Source organism: Manduca sexta, chromosome 17, assembly GCF_014839805.1.
Source record: "Manduca sexta isolate Smith_Timp_Sample1 chromosome 17, JHU_Msex_v1.0, whole genome shotgun sequence".
NCBI lineage: Eukaryota > Metazoa > Arthropoda > Insecta > Lepidoptera > Sphingidae > Manduca > Manduca sexta.
In genome coordinates, this window is record NC_051131.1 from 5369739 (window position 1) to 5396927 (window position 27189).

General features: G+C 34.7%; 2 protein-coding genes across 5 annotated transcripts in view; one reads left to right on the top strand and one right to left on the bottom strand.

The window, feature by feature from the left end:
* Positions 1 to 19081, bottom strand: part of LOC115454090 (putative fatty acyl-CoA reductase CG5065) — a 22963-nt gene extending 3882 nt beyond the window's left edge. The window contains exons 1-5 of one of the 2 annotated variants that reach the window (XM_037439676.1): positions 18799 to 19081; positions 2916 to 3117; positions 2378 to 2500; positions 647 to 832; positions 40 to 235 (exon numbers count right to left, since the gene is read on the bottom strand). In XM_037439676.1, the coding sequence (XP_037295573.1) occupies positions 40 to 235; positions 647 to 832; positions 2378 to 2500; positions 2916 to 3117; positions 18799 to 18848 (757 nt within the window). In that variant the 5' untranslated portion in view covers positions 18849 to 19081. Of the gene's footprint in view, positions 1 to 39; positions 236 to 646; positions 833 to 2377; positions 2501 to 2915; positions 3118 to 9138; positions 9238 to 18798 lie in introns of those variants that run through there. The other variant, XM_037439677.1, reaches the window with a different exon arrangement.
* Positions 11961 to 27189, top strand: part of LOC115454008 (NAD(+) hydrolase sarm1) — an 81199-nt gene continuing 65970 nt past the window's right edge. The window contains exons 1-2 of one of the 3 annotated variants that reach the window (XM_030182753.2): positions 11961 to 12548; positions 13595 to 13806. In XM_030182753.2, coding sequence (XP_030038613.1) covers positions 12017 to 12548; positions 13595 to 13806 — 744 coding nt within the window. In that variant the 5' untranslated portion in view covers positions 11961 to 12016. Of the gene's footprint in view, positions 12549 to 13594; positions 13807 to 19391; positions 19852 to 27189 lie in introns of those variants that run through there. The other 2 variants (XM_030182767.2, XM_030182760.2) reach the window with 2 other exon arrangements.

The window sequence follows — 27189 nt, forward strand, 5'->3', positions numbered from 1 at the left end:
AAAGTGTTTCATTGAGTAATTTCTTCTTTTAAGCCTTACCAATACTGGGACGTACTACAGCAGCTGGAAGACCTGGGTAGCTGTCCCGGACTAAGGCTTCAGCCAGCCGCTTAGAGTAGGTATACGAGTTGGGATGCTTCTGTAGTATTGAAGGAGCCAAGAGATTGAGTTGAGCTTCGGATAACCAGCTGGCAGCGCGCAACACCTCATGAGGATCTGCTGGTGGATCATAAACCTGTGTAGGTGTAGGATACATAAATTATGACAAAATGATTAATGCTATTAATAAAATTTTATAACACTAATGCAGATGAATTAGATTAATTTCAAGATGTAATTTAAAACTTGACATAGTTGCCCATGTAAATGTTTCGTGTTCCGTGATCACTCTGTGAATATCAGGTTCCAATAGGCCGGTATAATTATGTGGACTGCCGAAGGTAATCTCTCATGATTCTATTCTATTGGATCCCACTCCATTTACCATCAGGTACAGTGGGGTCACATATCTGAATTATGAATTACTGCGTCACCTCTTATCGAATTTTAAAGCTGTTTCACAGAAGAACTTCTTTATTGTACTTTAAAAAATAAAAATACACAAAATAATATAGTTAAATAACTATTTACCATAATAACTGTTTACCTTTTCACCCAGCCTCTCATAGTCTGGATAACAGAATGCTGTAGATAGATGTATAAATGCTGCAAGGTTCTTAATATTCTTAGAGAGTTCCAAAATGCGTAGAGTTCCTTTTGTGTTCATTTCCAATCCTTCCCTCAATGGTGCTTCTAAACGTAACGTTGCAGCAAAATGGAAGACAATTGAAACCTAGAAGAAGAATAAATTAAACGAATATTATTTTAAGTTAATTGTTACTTGCCTTTATTATTTTAGAGTGTTATCCAAGGTCCATTATTACGAAAAAGTACAATTATATACTTATTATTTTTACTAAGCGATTGCATCTACGATTATTGTTCTACTGTTGCAGAGAGTTTTCTATCAGGATAGGTAGATCGATTCCTGTTGGCTAGGTTCTGCACATGGTTCTAACTTAGTATTGTACTACCTCTAAACCTTAGACACTAAATATTTATAAAATACCGAAATAGTTTTTAGCAAAATATTTAATCCTAATCATCGATTTAAACTCCATTGCCGTCAATATTACCGTTTTCAGCTCAAGTCAAGTTCCTGATCGATTAATCTATTTTTCAATTTTACGATCACAATCGTAAAAATTAGGGCTATTTCGTCAAATCATTTTCGTCTGTAACTTATGCAACTAACAACAGGTTGCTGGAGCAACACTTTGAACGCACTAAACCGCGGGGTTACGTAAAGTGACAATCGTGACGTCACTATACAGTTCACATCATGCTACAGTAACAATTGTTATAAAACCTGTATACGATTGTTCGAGCCCATTTGTTATTGGCTCGTTAAACCGCTTTAGAAAGTCTTCATTCATAAAACCTATTAAGTATAGTTATAGCAATGGGAAGTAAAAAGAGTTCAGAAAATTTGCGGATGGTATGAAATATTTATGAACTTTGGACATCACCACTTATAATTAATTAGACTTAACCAGGTGGATAGATGGTTGTAATAACTTGCGGGGAAACCCCGAGCTAAACATAACCTTATTGTAACGCAGTAAGGTAAAGGAACCTTTGAAGGCCCACATAAATTTAAAATCTTCATAAAATCCTTTTACCAAAACATATAAATAAAAACCTTTGATTAAATTGAAATGTCACTAAATATTATAAGATGGAATACAAAAAAGCACTTACAAAAATCGTAGTATGTTTTTGCACAACACATTAAGAAATACCAAAAATATGAACGGTGAGCCTTACTCTTAACCGGGCTTTATTCAGTAACACTATCTTAGTAATGTTTCGCGCGGTGTCATTATAGCAATGGACGTTGTACCTTAATGTTAACCTACATAGAAGCTAACCAGCAGCTACGCAATAGCCCCTGACTTTAGTTAAACGTTAATTCCACGCTTCTTACGGAGTAATTAACAAAGAAATAGTCCGTGCAATGTCTAACCTAATACATTAGATGACATAATATACTTTTGTTTACTCTTCTAATATAACAGCGCAAATAGTAATGTACGTAATTTAGCAGCCCGATTTCACTTACGCAAGGCAAGGCCCGTGATACTGACGGTTGGTCTCCGCAACAAACCGCTTTCACCCCGAGTTTCATGTTTACTATAAACTGTTTCCAGGAATTAGAAATGGAAGGCAAAACTTTGTTTATGTAACTTGCATTCATTCTTTTTAGAGATTAGGTTTAATTTCAAATGATTTAATGCCGCGAATACAATGTCACCTTGTAATTAAAATTATAGTATACCTCGTCATATATCTCCTTTAACTGATGTTTATCAATACCAAGGTCATCATAGAGCAGGTCTCCGGTAACGGCAACAACCTTTTTCATAAGATGTGGTTTCTCTTCTCGAATTCTTGAGAATAGCTGGAATGAAAATATTTAATATATAAAAGCAATTGTTTGAAGCAGCTATTGCCTAGTGGGGAGTAGAACAGATTGCAGACACCAAGATCTCAGGCTAAATTCGGAAAACTAATGGATTATAAGTGCAACGGGTACATTGAGACCCGATTTAAGACTTTTGAAGTTATGTATGTGTCTATTGAAAATTATCGCTTGCTTTGGCGCTAAAGGTGAGACTAGCATATAAAACAAAAAACATCACGACTTTCAAAATTCTTAAAGAGATTTTAAAAGATTTAAATTTAAAATTTTTAAAGGGATCTTCATAAGACAAAGCTGCATTTCCAAATCTGCTAATTTCCCTTTACTCCTTCAGTTAGCATACAGCATTAATTACTTCGTCCTGTGTATAACGAACGAAATCCAGGATGCTTACTGGAAGTTTCCACATGTCTTCGATGCGTGACTCCGGCGCCTTGCCACGCTTGGAACGCACCAATGCGTACACGCAACCGATGTCGGGAGCACTGTATAGTAACTTCTCAATGAGCACCTTCCCCATGAGACCAGAAGAGCCAGTTACCAGCACCTTTCGACCTCTGTACCACTCGTTGACTTCTGACGCCATTATAAATATCCTGAAAAGTAATACAATTTTTTTTCGTATATATTTTTTTATTTTGATGTTTATCAGTAACTTGAGACTAGTAAAATCACAATTTATTGTTACGTATTTCCTTTTAACAATGCGATTAAAGGTTGATAACTACTAGATCCAAGGGTCGACGTTTAAATAGTTATTATTCATCATTACTTAGAAGTGAGGCGTAAATATTAATGGTATTTTATTTTTTTATCACATTATATTGTCATAGCCATCGTTACATTAAATTTCATTATGTAATATTTAGAATAGGTAATGTACATCGTGTACTGGAGCTTACGAGTTACAACGAAATTTCTAGGAAACATAGAAAAGAGTTGCGGAACGAATAAGATACGTCCATCACAACTGACGATGTAATGTTTCCTAGGGTGGTTACGTTATAATGTTCTTTTGCTGTTGCTGACAAATCGCAAGTTACATTATCTGACATGTCATCTTGTGAATAACTTTGTGTTACATAATATGTTGATACCAATATAAGTACAAGACATACCAATAATGACCCCATTATGTATGTATGTAAAAATAATTTAGAATAATGAATATTTTCTCAATAATCTCGGTTTTGGTTTTTCTGATTTTTTTTATCAATACGTAGTGAAGTAAGTATATGGCGTCGGTGTAGGTGTAACACCGAAAGTGTAATGTTGCCGCTCCAAGAAATTCTTTTAAAGTAGTAATAGTAGCATTAGGGTATGTAATATCAAAACTAATTTTGTAGTTATTTATTTTATTAAATACATAGTTATAGTAACTTATTGTAAAGTGTTATTTCTAAGTAGATAAGTACTTATATGGTTTCTTTTAATAACGCAATATCAAAATGGCCCTTTCCAATGTAACTCATCAAAATTTCATAAAAATTATGAAGACAATAAACATTTTACTACATAGGTATTTGGATTTGATATTTACAACTTACAGAAAAAAATGACATGTTACATTGCTACTATAAATATTAAATACCAAATAGGCATGTAAACAATAGTAAACCGTCTCAAAGATGACAATAAAACTTTAAGAATGCTTACTGGCAAAAAATCATTACGCAAAATATTGTGACATGACAGGCATGGTTATGGTCACATGCGTAAAACACGCTATAACAGCCTATAGATATGGAAATAAAATTGAATTATCCACAATATCAATAAACAATTCCAATCGCTTTTTACGATCTATCGCAAAATGGGCCAATCTTTTTACGTGTTTACAAATGTCTTATCTTGACTGGTGTATTCCCGGAATTGGATTAAAGATTGAGATTGGGATCGTTTATTGAAAACTGCTGTAACTGGTGGTAGGACATTTTTGTCTGCCTGGATAGCGACAACCACACACAAGGTCTTAAACCTTGTTTGCGGGCCATGTAAATTTGTTGCGTCCCGGTATGACGTGTATATGCGATATCAAACAGACCGACATACTCGTATTTGGGTTGACGAGGGGTAATCGTTTTTCATCAGTCCTATATATAACTGGACTCCAATTCGCTTACCATCAGGCGCAGTGGGGTAAATGCTCGTATAAATAAAATAAATCAAGCAAGCCTCATTCGCAACAAGAAATCTATTTGCTCAAATTGTTTAAATCGTATCGATAAGCCCAAACACTTTTTATTGACAAAACTTTTCATGCTTTTCTGTCCGGCTGATTCGCAATTGTTTCAACTACACTTCGCTAAGTCTATATGCGATGAGAGTGAGCCCAACTACATATCGGACACAAGTTCTCGTACTAGGCATAATAATAATTGCTTTTGTCACGTTATACTATCGATTTCCACTATCCACTATACTCAATATATTGATTAAATATTTCAATGATGTAGTGTCCTCGAACGAAAAAATTTCATATCAGGAAACTATCGTACTAGGCATGTGTGCCTGCGCAAGTATTGGACGCGATTTATTGTGACATTTTGAATGCATGACTGCATTTCCGTTACACATTAGTGGAAACTGTCTTGACTAGTATTAACAGCAGTTACTTCACTCGATTGCGTTGTTTGCAACTAAGGAGATTTTTTTTTTTTAGTTATTTGATCTGCTTGTTACAAAACAATAAAGTAATCTATACTATTATATAAAGCTGAAGAGTTTGTTTGTTTGAAGACGCTATCTCAAGAACTTCTAATCCGATTGTGATTTGTTTCTTCATTAATCGTACCCTGCATTACTTCTGAGTGCTATAGGCTACTTTTTATCCAGCGAATATATTTTTCCCGCGAAAACATTTTTCACGCGGGCATAGCAAAAGCTAATCATGGATATAACAAATTACAATGCATATTATCGCATGCTGGAATATTTAAAATGGGTTTTAAAATACAGCTCCAATATTTAGTCAAACTTGAAATAAAACTATTTTACGAATTTTATCGCGGTTATTTATATTATTCTTCTTTCCCGACGTTTCGAAGACTTTGCAGCCTTCATGGTCACGGGGCGTACCATCCGTCATTAAATAGTTTTAAATCAATGTCTAACATTCGCGTGAATATAAGAAATCTTTTGTTGTTTTTATATATTTAGTCACAAAAACCTCCTCATTACATTACAAGCTATTGATAACATACTTAATATTAAAATGTACTTTAGTATCAAATATTTTTTTTAAACTTATTTTTTGTATCTCCAACTTATGTCCGTTAATTAAACAACGCGTAAAAATAATTTATATTTATGGAATACTTAATTAGTCCTCATAACCAATTATGGTCGGTAAGACCTATAACGTCTATTAATTAAGTAGTTACGCGCATATCTATACTATTATATAAAGCTGAACAGTTTGTTTGTTTGAACGCGCTAATCTCAGGAACTACCGGTTCGAACTGAAAAAATCTTTTTGTGTGGGATAGCCCTTTGTTCGTGGAGTGCTAAAGGCTATATATCATCACGCTATGACCAATAGGAGCGGAGCAGTAATGGCTAATCTCAGGAACTATCGTTTCGAACTGAAAAATTCTTTTTGTGTTGGATAGCCCTTTGTTCCTGAAGTGCTATAGACGTGCTATAGAAGTGCTATAGACGACGTTTGACGAGATTGTTCCTCTTAAAAAGTTCTATAAAAATATATTATAAAACAAATTCCCCCGCTGCATCTGTCTGTCTGAACGTGTTAAACTCAAAAACTACCCAACGTATTAAGATGAAATTTGGAGACAGTTTGAGACTCTGCGAAGACCATAGGCTCCTGAGAAAATATATAGCGAGACTTTTATAACAAAAAACTTTAGCCCGAAAAACTTTATAACGCAGGCGGAGCCGCGGGCAAAAGCTATTATAATAATAAAAACAAACCATAAACGTAGTTATAATATTTATTAATCTTAATCATCTATTTGAAAATATGCCATATGAATGAAACGTGTTATATTATCCTTTCGTGTACGAAAATACCTTGAAAATTCCATAACTTATTCTCTAAGGTAGAATATTAGGTAAAATATTTATATATCTATGCGAAGCAAAATTAAAGTCACGTTATATAAATACACACAAGCTATAATATGCTATACTTTAAATAATATTTTTTTTTTAATTTAAAATGCATAAAATTGAGATATGAGAATTAAAAACGTATGCACTACAGGCACAGCGTAGTTTGCATCACTATTAAAGCGTATTATGTACAGTCAATCACAAAAATAGCAAAACAAATTCAATTGAAAATTGGAAATTTTACACGTTATTGTTTGTACCAATAATTGTTTTTTCTGAGCTATAATAATCTTAAATGGTTAAAGTTTATTTTAATAAAATAAAAGAATATGTCAAACTCAATTGAAGTTAACATTTACAAGCGTTTTGAAGTTTTAAAATTGTTCATAGTCAATTACTTTTAAAGGTGACTGTACTTAGCTATAATATTCATTAAAAAAATTGATATCAAAGAAAACCAGCACATAACATAAGTACTTATTATATCATCAATAGTAACATAAAAGCTAGGACCAGCTCTATCATGTTCATTACTTAGGTGACGTACGAACATTGAACAAAACAGGTTCTGAGAAATGTTAGCACAACGTACTCATAGTTAATATAATTTTAACTTTTTGCGCGGAGTTTTTATTAACGAACGAAGGCTGTAACTACGTTCAGTAAGTCTTGCGAGTATGTAGTCAATAATGATAAATTAAATCGCGCTTATTCTTCGTCAAAAGATGCTTCATGTTAATTCGGAAGGTTATAAACCAAGTTAGCAGTGTCGAAACGTCCACAAAATCCGATTCCTGCCGGCTTTCCTTTCTTAATTTATGTAAAACGGAATAACCATTAGAAAGAATTCCAAATCCAATTTATGCATATTAATAGTAGTACCTATTAGTCTTGTCAGGTTCCCTTTACAAAAAAATCACCCTGCGCCTGCAAGTTGGCCATGTTAATCCTTATTTCCAATAGATGTCGTTATATTTAACAGGAGACAGTACGTATAAGTACCTAAAGAGGGACTACTGAACTATACAAAAGTCATGGTTCTTTGAGATAACATAGTTTTCAAAAGGAGGAGAATCATAGTCGAGTATTTACTAAGAAAAAAATATATTGTTGAGACAAAAATTTACAAAGATTAATTATTTAAAAAATTACAAAAATATATTATCATTGCTAACAATTGGAACCCTCATTCAGCTCCTTACTGCAGCGCAGTAAGCGCATTTTCTGAGGAACCCATATGACATCCGGGCACTAAATCGGTGACAATTAAATATAATATGTTTAATTGATGTTATGTTACACTGTTATAATACGCAAATCATATAGTTTTTTATTAGTCTATACTCATAAAGCTGAACAGTTTGTTTGTTTGAACGCGCTAAGCCCAGGAAATACTAAACCATTTTTTTTTTTTTTACTAATAGGAAGCTACATTACTCCTGAGCGGTATAGACTACTTATTATCCCAGAAAAGTATAAAGCGGGGCTTTTATCCCGGAATAATCTTTTCACGTGGGTGAAGCCGTGAGCAAAAACCATTTCACAATAATACGATCTGTTTGTACAGAATGAAACTTAATTTATACCATAATAGTGAAAATCATTTCACTATGAAAAAAGTTATCAAATGCTTGCATAATCACTGACGTATTCGGATGCGTGTAGAAAAGCCAGTCAAACTAGTTTAAGAATGCACCTGTACCTTTTGGCTTCTCACAAGTACTATCTAGGCGTTAATAGACAAGTATTTTAATAGTTTATTACTTACATATATTGTATGTTGAGGATTAATTTACGTGCGAATAAAGTATATTATAAAAACAATCTTAATAAAGGCGGCCGTGTTTTTCTAGTATTATATCGCAGTGTTTTTTAGGAATTATAATTATACACGCTTAGGATTGCCCGTTGGTCCGCCCTCGATATTTGCTTTACGGAGTAAACAAATTCCTGGGATACAAAGTGACTTAAAAGGAATATAGCTTTCTTTTAGTTAAAGAATTTTTATAATCGGTTTAGTAGCTCCAGATATTAACCTGTACAAACTGACAAATAAACAAACTTACAAACCTGTCTCTCTATCATATTAGCATAGATTAGTTTTGCCCTGTTTTGAATAAATGACCGAGGATTTTCGAATAATTACCGTAGCCTAAATCCGGAAAATAAAAAAGGCTTAAAAATTGTATGTAGGCATTTATTTTTTTGTTTGTCCAAAAACCAAGAGATAACATTTCCGTCGTGTCCGTCCGGCCGTCAAGCAGTATTCCACACAATTTTTAGTCTGTGGCGATTGGAACTAATATTATTACTTGGTTTATCTAATAAAACATGACGCAAACTGAAAATTTTAGTTATAAACAAATATGTATGTAGAGAGAGAAACAAACGTTCTTTAATATGCTTTTTTAACCGACGAAAAAAACCGAGGAGATTCTTAATTCAACACGTATTATTTCATAAATCAACTGCAATTGTCCCTAAATCATTCACATTATAATACAGCTGTTTTACTTTAAAAATAAGTAAAGAAAAATTATGCTCACCGCGCGTAAAATTACAAAGGTTTCCAAGCGCAACGCGACGCGACGTAACAGCCGCGGTCGGGCCCACAGACTGACGTGTGTTAGCTAAGTACTGAGACATTAGGAAGGAGTTGTGTACTTTGAGTTTGTTTTGGATATTTCGTACTGAACATCAGATATGACAACAGTGTTAAAATCTATTATAGTCACTGCCAAGAGGCTTGAAGATTGTATAAAGATTCACAAAGGCTTATACTTCTAAAATCTTTTTGTAATAATTATAAAACTATACATATATAATATAACTAAAGGACACATATAATATTACTTACTTCATACTTGGCGTGGTAGAGTCATACTGTAGCCAGTTTTGTGTACAGCATGAATAAGTTGAATTTGCCTCATAAATAATTATGAATGATTTGAAGAGAGGTTCCTACCAGCTTGAAAGATTTTGGATGGCTTAAATGTTATCACACCCAAGGTCACGCGGACTCTTTCAAACTCATTGCCATTACAAATGGCCGCAGGTGATACTTCCTTATTATCGCTTGGCGTCTTTATGCTACAAAATCAAGCAACTACCAATTTGCTGCTGAGAAATTTGCTATAAAATACGTATTTTTTATACATATATAACTGAGTTTAGGTAATATTGTTTTTGGGAATTAATTTTCTATTGTCAGCCAATTTTTATAGCACTAATAACTAAAAAAATTTAACAAGTTCTTTGTAGAGAATCTATTTAATGTTATGACGTAATTTATTGTAACAATACCTACGCGAGGGATTTTAAGTTACTTATATATGAACAATGAGAGCTGTTCCTATTATTATGCATTGGTATGCTACCAATGATTAAGGCGTAAAATAACAGAAATCAATAATAATGCTTTCTTATGTTTCAGCGAATATTAGACAATAAAATTAAAACTATTTTTCGGATTTTTTCGCGGTTTTTTATATTATACTTTTCTCCCGACGTCCGCCCTGTGACTACAAAGGCTGGAAAGTCTTCGAAACGTTTGGAGAAAATTATACTCGTAATATAAAAAAAACTGCTATAAAATCCGAAAAATAGTTTGGTTTTAAGAAGTCAATGTTCAAAAATCGTATATCGCAGTGTGAAGAGGGCCTTAGATTTCACTTTATTATCGTGGTCTTTTTGCGGAACGCATAAGTCACGATTGGGTAACATTGCAACAGTTGTTCAGGATTTCATTGTTTTACTCATTTTTTACTGTGACATAAATCCTGGGCCCTTATTCTGTATGATAGTGTAAACGCGTAACGCGGCCGTGTCATGTTATCTTCGAGAAATGTGCATGGAATGGTATTCTGTAAGCCAAATTTCTATAGTCCTAAACATGATGCGTTGTGTTACGTGCTTGTTACACACTGTCAAAATAACGTGCGGGATAGAGAATAAGGCCCCTGATGCGTTATGTTATATAATTAATGTCTCAAGGTGATGAGAACTCAATGCTGTGTCATTACGTCATAATTTTAATCTATTGTATAATATAATCAATTTACGACGTCATCTCTGAAGAGGTAATGAGTCGAGGCTAGTAAAAACGTATGTGTGGGTTTTTCCGTCCTATACTGTGATAAAAATTCGTTTATATACGGTATATTTATTTCTTTCTTCTCACTTCTTTCTATATTATATAGATACATGTACATTTTCTTGTTAATAGTTAAAATATATGTTGCCCGAGAAGAAATGATTGAGAAATCAAATCTAGATTCTTTGGGTACACACCCCAACTACACTACTACACCAATGAGGCAATCCAACAACTTCTTATATTAACATTTCTATGGACACGAAACGAATCGCAATGAGAGCCATCTGTTGGTTAAACTGTACAATCTGTGGTATAATTTACTCTCATTGCTAGCTATTCTACTATAACATTGATATTATGTAAGATCCATAACATATTTAGTTTAACAGTAATTGCTAGATGGCGGTGTAGTAAATAATGAAAAAACGTTATAAATACTCTATTTTATATACATAAAGTTCATTTAAACGTGTCAATCATAATAATGTATTTGGCCATGGCCATTATAATTACAGACTAAAATTGATACCATATTTTAAAGGAAAATAATATATAAAAATGTTGCATTATTACATAAAGAATACTAGTTTGCACATGGAATATATGAATATATAAAACGAAAAATCAATAAATGATATAAAATAGATGGATGGACTGATGGATATCAGTCAAAGAGAAAGTTTTTCTGCCCACTATCGACGTTGCGCATACGCAGTGTCTCTACATGAGGCAACTTTAAGCTGCGGCGAAGCAACACAGCAACATGTGCGCGTTGTTTTAAATTACATTACCATTTACAGCACAAAGTAATATCTACTATTTACTTTAAAATTAATAAAATAATTCACTAGTGCTTGAAAAGCGTTATGAATCCAACTGTCGAAGATAATGAAATACTACTATATCGGTAAGTGCACACATTGTGAACAAACAGTTATACGGAAGTGTTACTAAGCACATGCCTTCGGGCACTGTTATCAAACAGCCTTTAACGTAGTCCTTCACGGAACGTGAATTACAGATTAACTCATAAATATTATCGGGGATCGGTGCGTGGGTGAACCTGACTTTAGCTAATCACTTTAAGACTGGCATGTGTGTCCAGAAGCAGTTGTAAATCGGTCGTGTTCGCCGTTGCCTATCATATGATATATCATCTGGTGCGGCCTTGTTACACGATATCGACATCTGATCTTCGCGAACTGGACACGCATAAGGCACAGCATAAAGTTACATTATAGAGTCTCACATTCGGTTTATCAGTTGATTGCGAGATCCTGTCAGTTCTACACGTGGGAAGCATACGGCATAAGGCACGAGCGAGCGCCATGCGACGCAAAGATCCCAACCCGTCCAACGCCGGGCGTGGGAAAAGCCTGGTATCCATAAGAACTTGTCAGCAGCAACAACGCAAAATGCAACTTTCCAGGAACATATTGCCGAGGAGTTACTCATCGCCGGCTCCTCAAAATGAACCAGAGTGCGCATCACCTGCTCAGAGCAAAAGTTACGTCATGAGAAGCTACTCATCCCCGGATTCGAAGCAGTCGGACTACAGACGCAACTCCGACTCATTTTACCGGCCTAAATCACACGGCTCTCGAAGCGAGCTGGACTCCGATCTAGAGAATTTCGAGCAATTTGAAGAATGCTTCATCGATATAGATGCAGATCAAGATGACGCTGTGGGCCAGTACAGAAGCAGCCCTGAGAAAGATGAGCCGAAACGAGTGATGACAACCCTGCTTCCAGGAAGCGGACTGCAGAGAATTTCTTTGAGACCTATTTCAACTTCGAGTTCTACTCAAACAATGCATGGCGCTCGTGACATGAAGAAAATTCAAAAAGACGAATCAAAAGGTAAGGAAACTCTTTTTGTAGTTGTAAATTACCTTCAATTTTACCTACACAGGTAATATATTCTTAAATGCATTAGAGATGTGTACACAAATACCGATTTACAATAAATATTTTTACAATTTCTTACGAATAGGTTATGATTGAAGGTTAAATGACTACGCAATACATATTTACCTATGTAAATAAAAACGTTAGAATTAAGAAGCTATATGTGAATTGCGTGCTGTCTTTATTAGAGTTGGTCCGAATCATATTATATTAATCTACGGTTTGTAATTTATTTATAGCATGATATAATTATGTAATCAAAAACAAGGTCTGTCTGTATGCCAAAATACATCTAAACCTTTTCAACGGTTTCTGCCTTTACTTCGATCAAACATCCAAATGTGTACATAATTTTACAGTCATAATATTAGTAAGCTTCAATAAGTACGCAATTTTTACAATTAACTAGCTCATGGAGAGAATGCGCATAAATATTGTAAACATTAACTAGTGTTGTGGTCACAGAAACACAGAAATCCATATGTTCTGTAGTCTTGGTCATTCTGAGGTTAATATTGATCGTATCGATCAAACAATGTTATGTAAATTGTTCTCAAATTTGCAATTCCCAGAAATAGTAACTTTTGCTTCTCTGTTAAAATTATTTTTAACAAGGGGCAGTAATTGATGGAAAACTTCTGCGGTGGAAGGGTCACGTTGTATCATTGTACGAGATTTTTATAAAAAAATATGCTTAAATTATCGTCGTAGTAAAATAGGCCATAAAGTATCAAATTATTATCCATTCTCTACCAAGCGGCTGCTGGCAGTCCTTTGAGAACGACCTAAACGGTTTTGAAATTAAGTCTATTTTTGTTAATTGTTTTTTTACATCCCGATAATACATAATGTCCATCGGTAGACTTACATCTTTTCTCAAACGTGGCAGTTCATCGATTGTTCATTTTATATTGCATAAGTTTACGTATATGGTTTTTTGCTAAATGTACTACTTATATAAATACACATAATATACAAAACTTCTCTATTGTCTTCAGCAACTCGTCTGAACTTCCGACCTCTGGTCGTGAATATGCCTGCACGCCATATGCTTTCCGACAATGAGCCCACGTCTCCAGGAGTTGAGGAGTTGCAGTCATCTCCTCAACTGGAGATGGAAACTTCAGAACTAGAGAGAGAGATGACCAACGCCGAGCAGCAGTTGGAAAAAGGCGTCGCCATAGCAACAGAAGAAAGCGACGCTGATACGGTAAGTGGTGAAACAGATTAGATATTGAAATATATTTTGTATTGCAATATGTAGTTAGCGAATAAAAACCGAATGTATGAAATTACCGATATATGCAATATAATTAATTTTGAACGGCTTTCTGTCAACGTATACATATTTTATTTAGGGCTAACTTTACTTCCATAATCCTAGCATACTAGCAAAAAACATATTGTTAATACTGTTAAGTTTATGAAATCTAGATTAGTTGCTATTTCTGTGGTAAGCAACTTCTTTGTTTACTCTAAGCTTGCAAGCAGGGCAAACTTTTAAAAATACAAAAAAGATATAAATACGTATCCTATCCTATCCTCATGCGTATCTCTGAGAATTCAGTTCCGAATAATGTTTAAAATGAGTACCCATCATGCCTTAATTAGAATTAATATTTATTTTTAGGATGTGAGCCAATCAACTGAGAGATCGACTATTTTTAGTCGTGTGTAAGCTATATAAATTATACATATCTATTTTTATAGCACGTTAATGTAATAATACCAGCTCTGTATTATATACTGTACCAACGCTGGGCTTCTACTAAAGAGGAAGCCTAGGTCTTACTTTACCTACTGACCTAGTGCAGATGAGTAGACCTCGTAATATATCATAGAAATACTTATAAACGATTTTTAGGTATGTAGATTTTGACACGACATTTTCCTTCCCTGTTAAGCGAGCTTTAAATTAATAAGAATATATCTAACTTCTAAGTCTGTTATTATTGTTCCTTTTCGAGATGTGTACCTTGAGTTTAGCACATATGAACCTTCGACAGTCCGTTCCAATCCTAACTATTACTAGTATAAGATTATATTGTTACACAAGACGTTTTAATATTCACAATAAAATTCACCGGTGGTCAACTCGTACCGCATACGAACTTATAAATAGCGGATATTTCGGTAGTCGGCGCCGGCCCTGTTTTATTATGGCTTCCATTTGAAAATTGGAGCGAGGCTATCGTTCACACCATATCGCGATTAATGCTGCAATGTTCGCATTGTGTATGTGAAATGTTTCATATGGATAAAAGAGATATTGTTTAGGTCATTATGTGGTTACCAAGTTCCGAAGGCTACTGTAAGCGTTGTAAAAAGTACATACAAGGAGTGTTGGTTTGGTAGTATAATGTGTTTTAGTATTGACAAGTGATGTATCAAAATTATTGTTCTTAAAACAACGGTTTTAGCACTCTGATTATAAATGGTTTCTGAACTTCAATTGCTTAATGTAAGAGCAAAGTAGACAGCCATAGTAGCCCACATAAGTGTGTCACGTTCTGGGACCGTGTGCATATCGGGTTCCACCAGGCCGGCATAATTGTGTCGACTGCCGAGGGGTAATCACCTCTCGTCACTCGACATTCTATTGGACCCCACTCCACTAACCATGAGGTGCAGCGGGTCATTTTGCCGTGCCTGTATCAAAATATCGATATAAGTATACAAATATTGGAAATTTGGACAGTCTTGATCATTCCGTCAATTTGAATAGACACTCGTTTTTCGTTATTCCATCGAACATGGAGATGTTCAATTAAGAGTACTATGATTCATTCTAATCTTTTTCTTGTTTAAGGCGATACCTCAAGGTCCATTTTCATACATTTTGTTTCACCTTTAATCTGGGTAACTAAACAAGTATTGGCAAGTAAAGAATTTAAATTCACGTCTAGTTAGTGATTAGTTCTCGCAGTTGAAGAAAAACGTAAAAATAATTAATAATCATGGATATTTCTGCCTTTAAAATTTCGTCATATTAAATTTTAAAGGCCGAAATATCCATGATTATTAATTATTTTACGTTTTCAACTGCACAATCACTAACTAGACTCAATACTTACCCAAAATAAAAAAATGTATGAAAATACCTTAAATTATGTAGAAATATACAAACATACATTGTCTATGCAAGTTAACTCGAGCCCTTGCTAAATTTCGCACTGACTGGTCGAATAACAAAAGAGGTATATGAAATAGACATCGTTATATTTCCAGCCAGACATCTTGGTTTTAAATGTATATTTTTATACAAATGGAAATAAAATGACAAAAGCGGTGTAGTTTATTTTAGATAAGCACAAATTAAACTTATGTTTAGGTAATTTGAAGTTTTTAATTTGTTTAGCTATTTTTATTGCTGACTATGCTATAGTGTCTTCGAAAATTTCCAGAGTAGTCTGGCTTGCACATATTACTATGAATAACAGATCTTGCGGCCTTCATCAGGTAAAACGTAAAAATAGATATGATTGAGTCGGCCGGCACTTTACATCTCAGTTTATTGAGAGTTTAAGTACAAGGTTTAATTATCTTGGTTGTGGAATAGTTTTCTACTTCTACATGAGACATTAATTATTTTTTGGAGAAGACGGTTTCAACAAATAAAATCATTTAAAAAAAAATCTATAGTCATCGAAAATGGTGTTATCGTGTCCTCAATTCGATTATATTATTCTTAAACATGGTATATTCATACATTGGCTAATATTTATCTGCTTTTACTCGGCGACATATATTTTACATTTATACCTCTTAAATTGCAATTATAGCTACGTAGACTACCATTTAAACTCAACGCATATCGTTACATCTTAATATGAAATATTTAAGATAATCTTGTGTCGTTTTACAAGGACTAGACTTTTATAACACTAAAGTGAGTTGTGTAACGCGCTGGGCAAAAATGAAACATGATTATTTACAATCGAAAGGAACGTTCAAAACTTTAAAAAGGTTAATAAATCATTTTTTTGAATTATAGGCAATTGAATAAAAATATTGAGTACTTATCAAGAAAAAAATCCTACAGGAAGTAATTTAGTTAAAACAATAAATTGTCATAAAGTAAATCAAATTTTTAATAAAACATAATATATACATATTATGGTTTAGACATTCCAAAATAGTTTAATTTAAATCCAGGTAGATTGATTGCAGTTATATCTTCAGAATTATTATTTCAATTTTCGAAAAGCTGTCCCTGAGTTGTTTTCCATTAAGGATTATAAATAACAATTTGTAACAGGAAAAAATTTAAGTTAATTTTGAAAAAAATAATTGAAACCTCTAAAATTTTCATTACATTTATTTAGTGCAAGTTAAAATCTTAAAATATTACTTAAAATCTTTGCTGTTATGTTTTCCCTTTTGGATTTTCCGGTAGCAGGATCAGAGAGGTCTACTTAACGTAACAGTAAAATTTAACTGATTTTTTAAATACTAACACTGTTCTTCTCACTATAATATATTGGTACATAAGAATGAAATTATTAGAACAGATATTTTAACCGGGCCGTTGTAGCATTCTTGCCAAGAATATCACAACGCGAGTTTATTATTGTCTTCTGTATAAACGGATTGGAAAATGCTACAAAAATCTTTCAGGAAGTCCATTTAATAATATCTACTGTAACGTGAATACTTATTTGGCTTTTTTATGTAAGAGTTAGACAAAGAAAACTATTGGCTGCAAATTCGCTTAATCGCTCTCGCACTTTAACGACAATATTCACTTGATATGGATTGGATGACAGTCTTTTTTTAAGTCTACAGGCGTAAATTACAGTTTCTTATGAAAGGTATTGTTTAAAAATATATATTTTTGTTTATAATAACAATACACTTACTTCCTTTTGTATTAATTTAAGTCAGTCAGTTATGTACTGATCTATGGGACATATTGCTAAAATTCTGCAGAATTACCCACTCTATGTAAAAATAATGTATAAAAATAATTATAATATGGCGGTGATATTTGAATAAGGAAGTATTGCATATTATAGATAACTTTGAAAAACAACGGTCAAAGGTTGCCTATGAGTATATAATTATACAATTGGTTTTTTTTTTTACCAGAGACAATATTTATATGACAGGTCACTGTAGTTAGGTTGTCACGCTGATAGAAAAAGAGTTAACGAGACAAGTAGAGTTGCTTTTTATAGTAGGAGACCAATATATTTTGACACCTATATGTTGTGCAGGGCATCTATTTTAATGTGAAATTATAATTTTAGTAAATCATTTCAGATCCAAGATCTACCGCGAAACCACAACAAAAAGGTCCAATAACGTATATTTATAAATAGCATTCAAATTTCACCATAATTGCCACTCCATTAAAAGTCTATTATAAGTTGTTTGATCTCGGCACAAAAATTTCGCTAAAATAAATACGAGATAAGAGAGCGCAATTATTTCAATTACACGACGGTGTGAATGGCGATGATCCAAATGCTAAAAGCTTTGACGTGTTCCATTTTACAACGTGCAACGTCTCCTCAACACAGATCTGTGTTGCGACACAGAGTCGCACACAACACTCCGTCCCGCCTCGTGCCCCACAAGCCTTAACACGTCTTACATCGGAATGTTTACATAATAACAACATATTATGTGTAGATACTTTTCGTTTCAACTGGTGATTTATGTTTGTATGCGCGTTTAAAATGTCAGAAAATAGATGTTAAATTTAATAATAATGCTATTGTAGCGTGTCCGTATTTTAAAAAAAAGCGTCAGTACGAAACATTTGCTGTAATCGATCTCTATTTGTTTTGTTTTTGATTTTGTTTGTTGCTCCGTCCGCGTAGATCTTCCACTCCCACAGTTTCCGGCAAAAATAGTAGTCTAGTTAATCCAATACTTTCTCCACTTGTGTATTCAATTTCCTAAGTGAAGCGGTTTTTGCTCTTTATTTCTAAATAATATCTGAATATCTAATTATCCAAACATGTTTTTACACATTTACAACATGAGAAGGATAGTTTCCCGGCTAGTAATGTTTTTCCTTAAGTTTACTGTTTACTAATGGATGGGTTGTTTACTACGGTAGCGCACACGACACGTGCGCGGTGGTTAGCGCGGCGCGGCGGCTCGGCGTGCCTCTCGCTATCAGCTCAGCCTCCGCACACGCGTTTGATAACAACAGGCTGTTATACCTACTATGTAACTAAACAATAACACTCACCGCTTCGCGTAGCGTTCAGCGACACCAATTATTGTAGTCAGTATAAACATTTTACTGCATAATGGGTATTATCACGGGATACATCGAAACAGCAATCCGTTTGAAGGACGCCAACATTGTAACCGGTGTCGAGTGTTAATTAAGTGCATATCAAGGGGTGCAAATAGCGTGACTCGATTGGTTACAGCCGCCCGTTCCCGTGGTAGCCAAACGTAAACATGAAGTAATCGATAATGCGAGCGTCGAGGTTGTGTTGTTATAAGCGTCCTGCGGCGAGGTTGTGGTGCTAGGTGTCGTGTGCTCTCGTGTGCTCTCGTGTGCCAGCCGCCATCCGAGCGCAGCGCGCCGTGCCAGTAGACGCAACCAGAAGCGGGAACAATGAGCGCGCCTTGACCTTGCGGCGTGCGGGGGGCAGCGACGCGCGATGACGCCAGCGCGGCCGGCACGCGGTTCGGCTTTCGGGTGCGATCCTTCGCCGACGGCATCCGCGTAATCGGCGGCCTGCGCGATTCCGAAGTTTGTCAAAAATATCGGGGCGGGTGGGCGGCGCCGCGACGCTGTCGACTCTCACGCGCACTCATTCTGCGAGTTGGCGCCGACGCCGACGCGCTTCGAACGACCGACCGACCGACCCGACTCCTGCCGACCGTGTAGATCGCGACATGCGCGCGCCGCGACATGGGTAACGTGCAATGCTGCGCCAGTGGACGCTTCAGCGGAGGCGACCTGCCCAAAAAGCAGAAAAGTAAGAAGAAGAAATCTAAAGGACTCAAAGGGATAAGTAAGAAAACTAATAGTGTGGGTGGTGGAAAAACCAACGGGGGAATCCAGAAAGTGGTAAACGTGGCAGAAGACGCTTCAGAGCGAGTGGCGCCGGCCGCCACACCAGCAGAAACGCTGGTGCAGGCGGCGCCGCCTTTAGCCGATACTCCACCGAATAATGATTCGGAGCAGCCGCAAGAGACGATGCAGTCCGACAGCACGGATGCGACAGAAACGGACTCACCTCGAAGTGAAAGCATGGCAGAGGCGAGGGAACGATTTTTCGGTCAGGTAGGCGAATCTGTTCAAACTGTGTTTTCGTACGAAAGTATCTATAGCAACAAGAATATCACAAGTGCTGTGCGGCGTGACGAGCTAATCCCTTTATCGTAGCGGAACGAATCTGCCCGACTCAGAGGTCGCTCTGCTTTACATCAGCTAATGTTGTACTCATGATAACTCCAAACTGATATCTGTTTACATACTTTATCTCAGTAATAAAACAGATGTTTGTTTTTATTTATAATCCGTGTATAAAGTTTAATAAATATTATTGCTTGTGGTCAGGTTACAGGTAATACTAGGTTGAATTTTATTATATTTACTGAAATTTAACACGCGAAGTTTCTTAGCTTCGTTATGTACTACAGACTACTACAATTTATTATGCTTCCATATTTTAAGCACTTAGGTACTTACTTTTAGGTTCATTTTCTTACGTAGAAATTTTCGTTTGTGTAGCATATGGATGACTTGTGGTACATTTCGCAAGCCAAAAATATTAATTAAAAGCCGAATCACGTTTGTGTCGATTCAAGCAGAGAATACAAAGACTTTTAAGGTTACCATACGAAACTTGATGAAATTCCAATCCATAATAACGAGTTTATATTCATAATATTCAAGAATATGAAAGAATTTCTCAGTTTAATTTACGAGCCATATTATAATACTACAATTCATCCTTTTCACGATTGTAAGTAACAAATATTGTATTAAAATCCTGTTTCTCAATGCGAAGTTTACTCGTAAACATTCGTGTATGTCTTTAACACTAGTTCACTGTTTGAGGTTATAGGACAGGTTCCGTGTGATGATCTAATGTCAATAGATTAGCTGTCAAGGACTTAAATGTCATTTAAGGCCGCGAAGTCGCGCGGCTGAGTGCAGCGTCTGTTCTAAGTTTATAGTAAGCAGTATCGTTCCAAATACGCCTCCTATATGACGACACGTAACTATCGGTATGTCTGTACGTTCAGTATTGAAAACGATTATTCCCTGCTTACGCCGACATGCGAATTTGTACGGAAATTATGATCTTATGCCTGGAATCACAAGGTTTGCTTCTTTCATCTGATTTCATCTCGTATTTGACGGACAGCGGCCCTGTGTCAGATGTGGGTCAAGTAAAGTTATTTTTTCTGCCTGGGACTTCATTAAAATCATGCTTTCTTGGAATCTTACGTTTAAAATTGACATTATCTGAAGTACATGTATTTTCGCGTTATCACTAGAATTCACTAGGTTATGTTTACAATAGAAAATAGCCGCTTGCGCAGTTTAGCAGAATTTATACATTTTAATTTCTAAGTATTTTTACATTCCCAACACAAAGTAAAACATTATTGTATGCATTTAGCAGGAAAATGCTAATTAGCTGTTTGCGAGAAATCAAATTTAATATAAACATTACAGATAGTCTGCGAGCACAGAGCGTGCGTTATCTATAAATGTTCAACACGACATGATTTTTCTCGATACCCACGTATTTTCCTGAAGGGTGCACGTCAGAAATGCTGAATTTGATATAAATAGAAAAATCTGTAATCGCTGACGTTCCTCTCGGAACTGAAATTGGGCGTTTCTGAACACAAGATCAGTTACTCATTCGTGTCATTGACTCAACGAGGAAAGTGACCGAGTGATTCTGATTCTACTTCAACGGCTTTTGGAGCTAGTCCAGGCGGATCCAGAAATAACTTTGCTTGTTTCGAGTTCACACAAGATTTTATTGGTAGTTGCAATAATTTGTTCCGCTTACTTGATACTGTAACAAAATGAGTCCTTATCTGGCTTGTTGTGAAGCGGTTAATGTACGATTCTGTTTGTGTAAACATCAATAGTCGTAAATTAATGAATTTATGTTCTCTGAGTATTGTTAGCTGACTATCATTACTTATTTAGCACGTCTATGTTCGATAAAACGTTTTTCAATGGTTACTGAAATTTCGAACATGCCTATTAAAGAATCCTTCAAAGGCGAGTGTGAACAAGAGATTTCCTTATACTCTATGTAATTGAGTTACAAATTCCAAAACCCTGTAGTTTGATTATAATGCACACGACTAGCGTTTGAGCCCACTCATAGATATTTGCTTGAGTGTTTAGCACACTAACGGCAACCTTGTCAATAACTTCGTTTGGCTATGTCATATATGATTGGTCTCCCTGTAAAGTCTAAAGTTCGATAAAGATTTGTTACACACTACTCTAGCTACCTGCGTCGAATTTTACTTATTTTCCCCTTGTTCAATATCTTACCTATATTATGTTTTGCTTAACATAATAGAAATAAATTACAGGATTCTTTCAGCTTTTGATGGACTGTCAGATATATGAATGAATTAACAAACTAAATTTAACTTTAATTTAACAAAGTCATAAAGTATGTACCTAGAGTTATTTAATCAATAATTATCTGATAGGATATTTAGGTAATTGATTACACTGATACCTAGAAATTTCGTTTAACATAACTAGATAAATATCTAGGTTTTAAAGATAATACAGCAAACTTATTTTTAAAAGTGGCATACACCCGTATTCTAAGACGTTTCCTCGAAAATTTCTCTCTCAACTCCTATAGGTAATTTTTATTCTTAGTTGAAAAATCTCCTCCACTCAAAGTAATCAACTGTCAAATTCAAGGTACCTCGCGACTTACCTTAAGGAAGACTCGAGGAAGTTATTAGCTTTGTAAACAGTGTTACAATATGATAACTTTATTCTGATATTTATGTCAAGTGTGTCAAAAATCGATTTCCAACGGTTCCTGCAATACTTGTACGATACTCCTTACGAATATCCCGAAGATATTCCTCAAGAATCATCAAAGAAGATCCTCAAGAATAGCTCAAACTTTAACTAAGAATACCATTTTTGAGTATTCCTTGAATTAATTCTCAAGGTCACCTCGATTCAGATAAAGTTGAGGAATTTTCGAGGAAACGTCTTAGAATACGGGTGTTACATCGCTTGTTTGGCTCAAGACCAGACGTGCACGTTGACAGTTTCTCTTCTGTCATTTGTACTGGCATAATGTATTTTCAATGAATTTAGCACGAATCATCCATCGCTGACGACCTTCAAAATGATTTACGTCTTAGCAATTACCTCTTGTTTAAAAGCATTTCATATTACTAAAGGCGAACCACAACATTTCACAATCTAAATATATATTTAAATTTCGCTTTCTTTTATGAGTCAAAGTCTGCACAATTTTGCCAAGAAAGTGTATTGCGTAGTATAATGTTTTTATTTTCACGAATATTGGACTTCAAAATAAAACTACTTTTCAGATTTTATCGCAGCTTTTTATATTTTAATTTTCTCCTGACATTTTGTAGACTTCATGGTCACAAACAGGTTGTCCGAAAAGTCGAAGTTACAATATCTAAATTTATTTTAAAATTATACATTATTTAAATATATTTGTTATACATTTAATTAAATCGGAACCCAAAAGGGCGGCTTCCAGCCTTTAAGACACTGTAGACTTATTCTGCGTAGATGGGACCGTCAATTACGTAGTAATTAATTATAATTGAATCTAAAGAATATATTGCCTAGCAAGAAAGTCTATCTAAACCTTTATAATGTTAATGCTATAAGTACCTAAATACTTACTACTACTATAATACCAAAATGGCATTTTTCACACGAGAAACGACTAAAACAAAAGAAATACACGTTTTTCATGATATTTGTTTATTTAATACGTTGTATTAGACTCTTGCAAATATTTTCTAATAACCCTAAACCTGTTCTCCACTGCTCCCAAAACAATGATCGGTTAAGTTTCTCCATTATAGTTTCAATAACACAGGCGTTATTCGACAGTGTTCGTTCTAAGAATCGCGCGGCGTACAATTAAGGGCTTCCACTACCTTAGATGATCAAACAAACCGATTGAAGATCAATCGCTACGATATTATTTGATATTAAAAATATAATTCCATTGAATTTGTGATAGCGCACCGTCAGTTCAACATTTATACATATTGTAGGGGTTGCTCGAGTCTCTGCTTACATTAAAGACTGTATTAACCTCACTTTTTTGGGAATAAAAAACTTATAAATCCAAACAATCGAACCTCCAATATCGTAACATGTCATTAATATTCTAAATGCTAATAAAAGTTTAAATATTGGATCAATGTATTTTTAGAAGTAAACGTAGAAATACCTTAGTGGATTTGGCACAAAACTAGACCATATCTATGTTAGTATTACATAAGTTACTTTTATCCCGATAATTTTCCGTTGAGAGAAAACATACATTCAATATTACATATATATTATATTATTACATATATATAGAATTAAGTAAGTCTGACCAAGGTGATTTCTTTGCATTGTGCAAAGAAATCACAAAAAAGTAACTGTCAGTTTTATATTTAGTGTCGTATTTCTCGTCAACATGTTGACAACGTATGCTCGGCGATTAAAGGATGAGCCGTTGATGCATTCAAACCACGGTTTACTTCTTTTAAAGGTGTGCATAATAGGCTATGGTAATCCCTTACTATCGACTGACTCACTTACTCATTAGTCGGCCTTCGATTACTAAAACGATAGCCAGAATTTGCGGAAATTTATTATTTTTAGTTTGTTTACATTGGTCTAAGATCCCAGACACACTGGCGTTTTCTTTGGTTAGCTTTGCGTAGACTGCACTGCGCGGAGCGACCTCGCTTTCATCATGCCACGATTTCTAAGCAGTGCCCACAGCGTTAGTATCGCGCAACATCCAAGCAGTTATTACGGTGAAGAGCCACGTGCAGTAAAGTATACGCAGTTTACACACAGCGCGAGTTTATTGCAGCGTTGAATAAATCGCGACTGATTCGACCTTCGGACGCTACTCACTCGCCTTGACAAACCACGTTGAGAAAACATAAATTTCTTAGGGGCCTTACATGTCTCGTATGATCCTCATTCATAGACTTCTAAGATTTTTGTATCTATTTCAGTATATTCCAGTTACAACAATAAGAGTAATAGGTAGATATTATACTTGCAACTTATCACATATCGATATAATACTCGTATATTTTGTTTGTTTTACATACGATTGTTAATTATTGAGAGTATTATTGTTTTATGTGAGCTGTAAACCGAAAAGTAAGCTAAATTAGTTTAGCTTAGCTCACATAGCTGAGTAAATTACGCATAGAACATAGCTATGATTACGTTTTTAAGTAAAGAATTAACAAATTGTCTGCTTGGATGATTGTATGTTGAACGGACTGTTTGAAACTATAATCATGAAACTGTAATAAAATTTTACTTATATTTCGCCAAAGTAACTGACTTATCAACTCATCCGTATAAATTTTGCCGTTAAGAGCTCCAGAGTATGTATACTTAGTTACTAATAACTGCAACGTTCATAACATCATACACGATAAACTATTATAATTTATGGACAAAACTATTGTGTTAAAATAACTTGTTAGAATATGTTATAAAAAATAGATACTTCTATTCTTCTAATTTAAATGGAAATTTAGCCTTTTTTAACGTGATGAAATTGTTGATTCAAAATTAATAAATATTTTTTAGTTTACTTTATGAGGTAAAAGGTTAATGCGCATTACGATTTACCTCCACGCGACATTCTTTATAAGAATATAATGTGTGTTATAAAAATTATAGGAGCCCATTTATTGTCTAGTCACGGACCGAAAATACGGACGGACGGACGGAAAATACCAAGCATAATATAAATGCCATAACTAAGTATGTCGCAATACTACTAATAAATTATCTTAATGAAATTTAACATAAAAAGAAGATAAATATAGTGATCTCTCAAAACTACGAATCGATTTTCTGGTTGTACATACTACATTACTCAAGGTGATTAGATGGTTGAAGATTGCGCTAAAACAAGACGGATTTTGTTACAAAATTAACTAACCTACCAATACAACTCCATCGTAGTTATTTCGAATTTAATTTAAATTAAAGTGAACGTAAATTTTTTATCTATTCGTCTATAAATTGCGTTATCGCAGACGCAAGCGCGGGTCAATGGCGCATGACGTCATGAGTACAGTAAATATAATCTTGTATTCATACGTTACGCTGATGAGACCGGTATCTGGTATGCAGAATTTAGAAGACGGCCGCACCCAAATCGTGAGTCCGTTTCTTTAATTTAACACACGTTATGCGTTTTCGTAACGCCTCAGAATATATACACGTGAGTCACCCAATAAAAAAAACTGTATAGGTAACTCTAATCTGTTTTATAGTACACCTAAATAGAGTCCACCCACTTAGCTTCTTGGAAATACTGAAAAATTTCAGTTACAATGTAAACGTGTGGTAAGAGATTTCCAGGTAATACGCTCGATCGCAGATTTGGCATCGGATCAAAATTTGACGGCGCGAGCTGTGTTTGTGCGGAGTATTTTTTCACACTACGTTTTAATTGAGATCTTTTTGTTAAAACAAACATAACGCACCGTTTCTTTAAAATAACTATCTTGTGTATTTATTATTGCAATAATCATTGTATGTTTTCTCTTGTAGATAGGATTGTTTTAATATTTTTTGCGGGTTTTGTAGAGTTCATCAGAACGCAATGCTAGCTGTTGAATTAGGTTTCCCAGAAAATTAGCCTAAGACGAGCTCCGAATATAAATTATCGACTAAAATAGACCCTGACTTTATTTCGTAGAAATCTACTTTACATTGGGACTTATATTGAAGTTAAAACATTTAACAAAAATAAAAATTAGTCATTTAGATTTTGAAAAGATTGCGACCGGTAACTTGGACAATAACTGATTTATGAAATAAATAATTTATTAACACAGAAGTTTCATGTCCGAATAACTGCTTATCCGTTATTACGTTTATTTTTTTTTAAATATTAGGGCCAGCAAATTAATCATATTATCTTTAATTAATAATAACGTCTTTCCTTTTATTATATACCATTATTGCTTATTTTAACGGTACGTGGGGCTTAACAGTATATGATGAGTAGACCACAGCATCAGAGGCGGTTTTGGGGAGAGGCGAACTGGGCAACCACCGGGGCCGTTCGTGGTTTATTTTTGCTTTCGCCTAGGTCCTCGCGTTTCGGGCCCCCACTGCACACGATATACATATTATAGTATATGTTTATAGTTTTCCATACTTAATGATACTATATTATAAACCACTAGAGCTGTACAATTAGTGTTATCTCAAGCGGTAAAATCAATACATATTATGTTTTCCTGTGTTTTCGAACTTAAAGTATCTAGTAGTAACAACTTCCACTATTGCAACAACTTCCATCAATTCATACAATCCAAATCGATCCAGGAGCCTTATTCTCTATGACAGTGTGAA